This window comes from Ctenopharyngodon idella, chromosome 2, assembly GCF_019924925.1.
Source record: "Ctenopharyngodon idella isolate HZGC_01 chromosome 2, HZGC01, whole genome shotgun sequence".
Taxonomy (NCBI): domain Eukaryota; kingdom Metazoa; phylum Chordata; class Actinopteri; order Cypriniformes; family Xenocyprididae; genus Ctenopharyngodon; species Ctenopharyngodon idella.
The window spans coordinates 35,568,581-35,578,642 of NC_067221.1; the positions used below are offsets into that span (position 1 = coordinate 35,568,581).

At 35.7% G+C, this 10,062-nt stretch overlaps 1 protein-coding gene across 1 annotated transcript; it reads left to right on the forward strand.

Moving 5' to 3' along the window:
- The first annotated feature begins 1,014 nt into the window (after positions 1–1,014).
- Positions 1,015–7,099, forward strand: LOC127523069 (NACHT, LRR and PYD domains-containing protein 1 homolog). The gene is made up of 7 exons (XM_051913550.1): positions 1,015–1,127; positions 1,256–1,399; positions 1,489–1,644; positions 2,733–2,822; positions 3,189–3,299; positions 3,378–4,545; positions 6,079–7,099. Exons 6-7 carry the CDS (start codon positions 3,409–3,411, stop codon positions 6,172–6,174), a joined length of 1,233 nt encoding a protein of 410 aa, XP_051769510.1. The 5' UTR covers positions 1,015–1,127; positions 1,256–1,399; positions 1,489–1,644; positions 2,733–2,822; positions 3,189–3,299; positions 3,378–3,408; the 3' UTR covers positions 6,175–7,099.
- The last annotated feature ends 2,963 nt before the right edge of the window (positions 7,100–10,062 follow it).

The window sequence follows — 10,062 nt, forward strand, 5'->3', positions numbered from 1 at the left end:
TCACACCATTAAACTGAAGAAAAGTGAACTGAAAAAAACACTTAAGAGAGCTATTGTTTTGATGACCCACCAGTATGGAATTGAGTTGTTTGCTCTCCACTGTATGTATGAGCTGCAGGATGAGAGGTTTGTGAGGAAAAATCTGAAAGCTTACAGCTCCATGGATTTGTCTTGTATTTCCCTGAGGAGCACAGACTGTTTGGTACTGCTGTACTGTCTTCAGTGCTGTCCACACATCAGAGAACTGAACCTCATGTACTGTGATTTAACAGCTGATAAACTCAAGATTCTTCAGCCAGCACTCTGTATGTGTGAGACTCTGAGGTCAGTGTGTTTGTGAAGAGAAATCCAAAACATGAAACTTAACTTGTGATTTAAGCCCTTCTCAAAATACAATTATTGTATATTTTTACTTAAAAGATCTTAAACTATACTAGCTATCTGGTCAGTGATGTGACCTTTTTAAAATATTGAATATATCATAATATATATAATATATATGTTTTCAATAATTTGGGGGATTGAGGGTTGTGGTACTAACTACCATATATATATTTTAAGGTGTACTAAAATACATTTTTACTTGTTATTTTTCTACCTGACTTTTGTTATTGAACTGTTTTTCAAACCATATGAAACCATAACAAATACAAATGCACATGCACTATTTTTCCTATTCTTTATCTCTGACATTTATTTGTCATTAAACTACAATTCATGTTTAAATCAGTATTTGCATATTTTTGTTTTTGTCAACAGGTTGACAGTGGACTACCTGTATGATGTTGGAGATTTGATCCAGATTCTTGGTGAATCAAAAATCTTGAGAAAACTGAAGTAATTTTAACAGACAAAATCCTACTTCCAATAGGGTCATAGGAAATAGGTCATTTTCATTCTGAATGTAGTGTTTTAACGTTTGTTTGTATATTTTACCATTAGTGTCATAATAATTTATATTTTTTAAATAATTTATTAGTTGTTTATATGACTTGAGATTCAATGTAAGGAAAGTATGTTGGAAGAGATATTTTGTGTCTTTGTTCCAATAGAGTTCAAGAGGATGAATACATTGCTGAGACTCTGAGATGGTCACTTGACCTGTCAGTCACTCATGGAGATGTCTTGTAAGAAACTGTTGCACATGCACTGTTATTTTTCTTATCAAGTTATTTTTCAGAACATAGCAGATATCCTTCATAGTGAGTGTATGTTGCTGTTATCAAATGTTCCTCTGTGTCTCTGTCTGTTTCAGGTTGTCTTTGAGCTCCTCAGTGAAGAATCCATCATTTCCAGCAGTCTTAAACATAAGTCTTACATGTTCACACTCAGAGATATCCAACACTGACTGGACACTCTTCTTACAGACACTCAGCAAGGCAGGAAAACTAGCAGAAGAGTAAGAAAAATATTCATTTGCCATTACTCTATATATCTCATCAGTAGCTTCACAGTTACTCAAACAGATTGTCAAATATATTTTTGCAGCTCTTCAGCTCTTGAGGATCATGTCAGTTTGCTGCTGTCTTCATTTCACTCAGTGGGTTTGAAGAAGTTGGATCTGAAGGTGTTCAGTCTGAATGAGAGCTGGGCTCTCAGGATTCTCTCTCTCATCCAGACCTGTAGCAGTCTGCAAGAAGTCTGGTAAGACTGAGGCCCTGTTTTTACCTGGTCTAAAATGTTTTGAGCTTGTCCACTTTCGACCACTTCCAGAGGTAGTCAAAAACGCATTCGACCGGATTGCTTTAATTCGTAGTGTAAACGCTCAGCCACAAAAGACCACCTACTCCCCGCCTACTGACCTAATACGTAAACATAATGGGAAATGCACCAGCCGGGCAGGATTTAAACTTTGACGGCTGAAGACCCAAGTTTGAGCTGAAGACAAAAAACCTCCCAAGCACGATGTTCTCTCACAATTCCTGATTTGTAACATGCAAAACGATAAAACAAAAAACGAAAAGCAAAAACGAAAGCTGCTGCTCTCCATATGTTTTTCTGTCATCTCCTGTCGTGTTTAGATGTTAAGTTGCGTGAGCTTATTTTGTCTTTTAGATTGAAAGATCTGAAAAATCCCATACATTTACCTACCCATAGACCCTCCCCTCGAAGAAATCAGGACAGAAGTGGTTGAAAGTGGACAAAAGAGACAGATTAAAACAGCAGGTGTAAACGGGAATACACCTGTGCCTCCCTCGTCTACTTGTGATCCGATCAACCAAAATACATCTTAATACCAGGTCTGAGATGTGAAAATCACTGTAGCATTAACTGATGAACCAGACCATGCTGTGATTTTTAAATCACTCTGTAATCAGTTTCTGTGATTAAAGCTTTCTCAGAAATGAAAGTTCTGGTCATCATTTTATTCACCTTCTAAATTCATATGAGCTATTTTCTTTCATGAAACACAAAAATTTCGGTCTGTTCCTCATTCAAAACTATTTTATGGCTTTAGAAATTTTGAAATGTAGTGAAATCTCTGAAATCTCCCTATTCATTCTGATTACTTGGAAAAACAAAAAAACAAAACAAAAAAAATTATATTAACCCTAAAATATTCCTTTAAGTCAAATAGTCAATATTTTGTCAGTCTGTTTTGATCATCACCAGGATGCTCATACAGCATATATATATATAAAATAAAGATGCCATAAATTTGTGCTGAATGTTTTGTCATTACAACAGTGTTACTGTACAAAACACTAAAATGATAAAATGTTGTATTGTAGTATCAGTGTCACTGGTTTGCTGCTGAAGGAGGGACTCGAGTTCCTGTATGAATCACTGAAGGATTCACACTGCACTGTGAACATTGAAGGGTGCGTGTGCTCAATATGCATTTCACTTTATTTTTAATGATAAATAATGTAGTCTTAGGACCACAAAACTACAAAACAAAACAAATGGGTTACATTTACATTGTTGACAGGAATTCATGTGTGGCACTTATCTACAAAAATCTAAAATCTATCTAAAATGTTTATCAAATGAGTTTTTATATTTTAGCTAATTATCTTTATAAAATTTGTTGTAAAATAAACCATAATCTCCCTCAAGTCCCATTTTAGTCTCCGATAAATTATTTTGAAATACTATCAATACAAATGAAATACAATTTCCTTTTCTTATCATTTTTCATATCTCTCTTACCTTTTATTTATTTTGTTTCCTCCATCTTTATAAAGGAGGAAGTGCAGTAAACCCACTGACCAGTGCTCAGAAGAGGACTGGAGACACAGCTGCAATGAGAAAGTGAAGATTCACTTCAAACCAAAGGGTTTGGAAGAGCTGGAAAAGTGAGATCATTTTATAGTCAAATTTTTCTCTTTTATGCATTAGTCATTTAATTTATCATTATCATCTCTGTTCTCTAGGCTGAACATCTCTGCACCTGAACCTTCTGAAATGAATCTTCACTGTCAGTCTTGTGTTCACATTGTTGATAGTGATCAGTGGGTTCAGGTGGAGCCGTCAGTCTGTACAGATGAAGGAGGGTCAAAGCTCAGGATCAGCACTCAGGCGGGTCGATTCGAGTGCAGCAGGACCAGAATGCGATGGGTCTGTGCTGGTGACGTCACTCTCCAGTACCGTGCAGTGGATGGACATTTCCTTAGTGCAGAGCTGAAGAGGCTTCAGTGTGAGCGAATTGGTCCAGTGATTGATGTGACCGTGATCTCAGGGAAACTGGAGGAGGCCCATCTGCCTCACTACGCCTGTTTAGCAGAGTCTGACCCCTCTCTCAATGATGCTGTGAAGCTCCTCAGCAAAAGAGATGAAGGAATATCTTTACAGTCTGTAGAGTTGACCCGTTATCATGCCAAAATACTCCAACCATCCTTCTCTCTTACAACTCTAATTATAAGCTGGATCATGAAGTGGGAAGAACACTGCAATCTTCTTCTCTACATGCGCTGTAAAGATCCTCTCATTCTTCACATCTACTTTTTTCCAGTGAATGACACTTGTTCAAAAGAGAAAGTTGAGCATAATGAAAAATCAAGTCATCCGATCAGCCATCCCAGACCTAACAAACCATTTCGGATGAAAACACCGCACCTTCTTGAGGTTCCTGGTGCTTCTGTCCATCCTGTAGAAGGGATTTCATTTACAACAGATGTTGATCCAAACTTCTTCAAGGTCAAACAGCTTCAGGATGGTGACGTACAAATGAATCTTATCAGAGAGGAGGACAAGAAATCTGTGTGGACTGCCACAATATGGAAAGACGAACTTGACCAATTAAATCAAAAGCAAGTCCAAGATGAGCCGCAACTGAATTCTGAAATTGATAAAGCTAAATTTTTTGATAAACACAGATCGGCTCTCATTCAAAGGGTTAAAAATGTGAAGAGCATTGCAGATAAACTGCGTGAGCAGAGAATAATTCATGAGGAATTATATTCTGAAATCACACATTGTAATTTAAGCAGTCAGGATAGTATGAGAAAGATCTGTTACACAGTGCATTCAAGTGGTGTGATTGCAAAAGCTCAATTCATCATGATTCTTCAGGAAGAAGAGCCCTACCTCTCTGAAGAACTGGTGCGTTCAGATTCTTAATGATTCTCTTGGTGAATATATTGCTTTAGTTGGGCAACTGCATAAATGAACAGGCAGGATATTAAATGATAAAATCATGTAACTGTTTAATGCTATAATAAATTGATTTGTGAACTGAACTGAAATATTAATTAAAAAAATACATTAAATTAACTCAAGATGATTCATTTAGTACTAGTATTTCTGCAAACTAAATAAATTGATTATTGAAGATAAAACATTGAAATGATCAGTTTGAACTTTGAACTTCTAGACTGCTGAAATATATTTTTGTCATCTGATAAGGTCATTTTTCTTGTCGAGTCCTAAATAATTTGATGCTGTATCGTCCAGTTTGACATCATATTGTTTAGTTACATTAATAGTTTATCCACTTCTTTTGTTAATTGAATTTTGACACTGCAAAATAAATAAATAATAAATACAATGCTATTTTATTTTTCTATTTACACGTGCCTCAAATTGTGATGACAAGTCTGAAACGCAACAGAAAATGAACAGACAAAAACAGCACATAAGCTATTAGCTGAACCTCCTGAGTCTGACTGTAAAGCACAGACAGTTTGTTAAAAAGATGCATGTAATGTGCACTCTGGTGCACTCTAAAAATGCTGGGTTAAAAACTACCCAATTTGAGTTATTTGGCAACCCAGCGCTGGGAAAATATTGCACAGAACACATGCTGGGTTATTTTTACCCAGCTTGCTGGGTTTTATGCATGAACCCATTTGCTGTTTTTTTTTTTTTTTTTTTAATCAGTGCTGGGTCAGTGCTTTTAGATAAAACAGCACAAATACGCATTTTAGTCTAGGACTAGCTTGTCTGTGAAACCGGGGGACAGTAAATGTTTTAGGCCGTGACACGGGCCCGGTGTTCTGACGATTTTTACCAGGGAGCAAATGGGGGCATTGCTCCCTCAGATCTGATTTGTGCCACTCAGTTTCAATTTGTTCGCATTGAACCCTTTGACGCGTACGATCACACCAGTGTGATTAGAACCTTGAGTGTGTTACTGCTAAATATATATATATATATATATATATATCACCTCAAAGAGCATGACAATTTCTTTCAAATTAAGAGACACGGTATGACAGATGTCACAGGACGACTGCAGGAGATGATCTGCTGATAAAGCGCTGAAATATTTTTGTCATACTAAACAGCAGTATATCTGTCATCTGTGTATGATTGATGAGTACAAAAACCATGTGACTATATCAGCTGCAGCAGAGAGGAGTGAGAAACTGGTATGAACTGAATGTGGATAATGATCTGAACACTGAACTTGTTGTTTTTGACCACTTTTATCATATTTAAACTATTATCTTCTACAATATTTAGAAAATAAATGAAATGTAGTCTATGGCTGTACAGAATGGGAATAAGAAACCATATTTAGCTGCAGTATATGGCCTATGTGAAATCTTTTTTTTCCTTTTCTTTTTTTGCGCAGTGTCCATAAATTTGGGTGATTTTGTCATAGCTGATTAAAACCTACATTGTTCCACACAGGGACGATTCCATGAGAGAATCCGGGAGAAAGAGAAAGTGGTTGAGGAACTGCATGGCGCTTCTGCGTATGACCTGTTAAGTTTTGAAAAGAGCTGAAAGAACGGTTGCAGAACTACTCCAGTCAGTCAGTGAGGAATCCAGTGCTGGGCAACTTTAGTTCCTTTGAACCCCACTGGAAACAGGCTGAGGTACCAGAAGGATCTGAGTGAAAGGACTAATTGTAATTGTTAAATTAAATTTAATATATGATATTCCAAAATATTTTTATGTATTGTATGTATTAATGCATCTCTAGAGCAGATTGTCTTTGTGAATGTATTATTTCTTCATGTAGAGTTTCCGGTCTCTCATTTTCCCTTTTGGACCAGACTCACCGAGCACCACTGTCAGTTATCCCCTCTTTTCTAATGCACAAAAGTCTGCCTCTCAGCCGAAAGAAAAACTAGATAGATGGCAAATAGATAAGATAGAAGAAAGGGTAAAGTTGTTATTATTTGTATTTAGAAAGGAGTCTTGTATTGTACAATTCTACTTATTACATACATTTTCTGTTATTCTGTGTTCATACTATCATATTTGGAAAGGTGGTCCTCTGAATATTTTTAAACAGTCATTGGTGGGTCATGAGTTGCAAAAGGTTGAGAACCCCTGATCTATAGCATTACTGCCTATTTTCATGGCATACCTACAGACATAATAGAAATGCAATAAAATGCATCCGGAATAGTTTTGTTGCTTGACTGTCTGCTGCACGAGAAGTATCAACAATTTACTTAAGAGTTACTACTCACGTGATTGACAACAATTATATCACATATGCATTAAACGTCTGTGTATAATATAATGTCTAATATAATGCTGAAGGCCCAAAATATAGCCTAGGCCGAACTCCAAATGAGATGGGCTTTTTTAAAAGTTGCAAAAACGAGTCTGACTTTCGGTCTACTATCAAAAGCATGATTTATTATAATGGCTATAGCCTATAGCTACATTTTGAGCAGAAGTGGTTTCAGCAAGCTATTTAGTAAAAAAAACCCTAAATAGGCTACTTTCTTATGGCATGTAGGACCGAAATGTAGGACCTATTTTAATGAAAATGTAATTTAAGTGCTGTGAGAAATTTTTAGGTTATTTTTATATTTGTAAATGCAGAGATGTTACACAATACAGTGAATGAAACTCCGCCTAGGCTGGAAATGATTCGTTTAAAAACATTGTATGATCTCTAGACCAAACGCAAATCATCCAGTCTCTTACTTTATCGAATAGCAGCTATACAGTGCACTATAATAATATAGCGTGATGGTGACATTTGGTACAGGGTGATGGACGTAATGTCTTATGGTAGCCTATAGGATAGCTATACGTACAGCCAATAGGAAGTACGTACAGCCAATGTCAAACTTTCGTTTTTTCACGTCCGGGACTCCTGCAACTTTCTTTATATGAAACTATTTCAGTTTAAATAGGTAGATTTGCAAACGCGTGTTAGATACGGCAGATTTAAATTTTTAAGATTTAAAAGAGGCACCTGGTTGATCGGCATATTTTAATTCGCGGATGAAGGTTTATCCAACACGATGAGCAGCTTCGGTAAGTGAGAGAAGAGGCGGGATCTGATTAGGCATTACTTGACCACTAGTTTTAAACAAATCTAAATCTCTATTTTGTACAATTAAACAATTAACCAGTCTGTTTATTTTTTATAATAATGAGTTACGAAAACTTATAATAAAATATCGCGAAATATCGCCTTGTTTCTATGTATTGGCAACAAATAACCGTAAGCTATATATGCTATAGCTAATTCAATCTTTTATGTCCAGAGTCCCGGTTTGTGGATAGGAACTATGCAGCGCTTATTCAAAGGGTTACTTCAGTGATGGCAATAGCAGATGAGCTAAAAAATAAAGACATGATACATGATGAAAAATATTCAGAGATCAGAGCAGATGCAACCAACCAGGGCAAAATGAGAAAGCTGTTTGAAGCACTGCATTCCGGAGGAGACAGAGTGAAAACTGCCTTTTATTATGCGCTGAAACATCACGAACCATTCCTCTTCAAAGACCTGGGTAAGAGAATCTACAGTTGGTATTAATTTGAGATTAAACCTACCTGTATAGGTATATATGACCCGTCCTGTGGTTGATGGTAACAGGTGGTGACAACTGAAAACAACCGTGACCTAAACCTGCCGGAGAGCATGCAGCTACAGTGACCTGAACAGTAAGTGTCAATTGCATGTTATGTACTGTATTAAAATAACACTGAAATCAAATAATAACCACCTTTGTCATATTCTCGCTGAAGGGCAAAGCAGACTTTTTATTTTATTTTATTTTATTTTATTTTTTTACAGATTGCTGATATTCTGTCCTTCATGCTCAACAAACAGTACTGTGCAAGACTTTACAGATGTGGAAAAAAGAGAGAAGATGCAGCCATGAACATGAACCCTCATGTCTTTCCAAACCCCTAAGACCTTTGTTCATCTTCAGAACACAAATTACAATATTTTTGATGAAATCTGAGAACTCTCTGACTTCCCTAGACAGCAATTTAATTACCACTTTCAAGGTCCAGAAAGGTAGTCAAAACATCATTTAAATAGTCCATGTGACTACAGTGGTTCAACCTTAATTTTATGAAGCGATGAGAATATTTTTTGTGCACAAAAACAAAACAAAAATAATGACTTTATTCAACAATTTGTTCTCATCCATGCCAGTCTCTTACGCTGTTTACGTTGTACACACAGTGCAGCACTTCCAGCTTCTACGTCAGAACGTTGGCTCAGTATTTCCCGGCTCCCAATACTAAGACGGCCTTGAAAGTGGTAATCAAATTGCTGTCTGAAGGGGTCAGAGAGCTCCTGGGTTGCATCAAAAATATCTTAATTTGTTTTCCAAAGATGAACGATGTCTTACGGGTTTGAAACAACATGAGGGTCAGTAATTAATGACAGAATTTTTCTTTTTGGGTGAATATACCAGAATATGTAGGCTGTATTTGACACATTTGAATTGTATGAGAGTAAAAGTTTGACCTTTTTGGTATATTTGACCTTTGGTTACATGGAAGAAAATGTCATACAGGCTTTAATTTTTTAGGTGAACATTTTTAAGTCATAAACATTTTTCCACTGCTATTTTAATGCTAAAAAGACAGAATTTTATACATTTTTTTTATATGAATAAATATATTAAAATTAAAGTCTTTATATTAATAAAAAAATATTTTTAAAAAGAAATAAGGAATGATTTTAAAGTGCTTGCAAAGTAAATAAATTTGAGGTTTAACTTCAAAAATCACCCATTGACTTTCATCAGTAATGATGTCACAATTTAGTGTCATATACTCGCCTTCATGTAATTTAGAGCTGCCTTTATGCTTTTGGCTGCCTTTATACTGTTCATTTCCTTTCACGACACATGAAATAATTATTGTGCATCTGTTTTTGCATCCCAGTGGGAAGGATTCTATTCTCCTCGATAAAGTGATAACTTTGTGAATTTGTTTACACTGTTCTTTTTATTTCTTAATTTTATAACTGGCATTAAACATTCTTACCTGACAAATAAATTAGTATATTTCATTTTTCTGGATTTATATCTAGAAAGGTGTCTGATGTTACAGCAGATCGATGCTCAATGTAAGAACATAAGGCTTGTGATCTGAATGAAGCAGCAGGCTCTTCATCTGGTACCTTTAGATTTCTTTCTCTTCATTTACGTGATTGTGCACAGTTGTACTTATGAGCAAGGTTACCCTCAAACTATGTGTGTATTTGTGTGTGAATGGTTATTATCTTTTGCAGAAGTGAATAAAATAAAAATACTGATGCCCTTAACATTTAGTAATTCTATAAAGCCCTATATATTTTTATATGCCCTCTATATAAGCTCTATATATTTTCTATATATTTTTTTTAGCCTTATCAGAAAAATGTTAGAGTCAAATATAAGGGGTATTATTTTATTT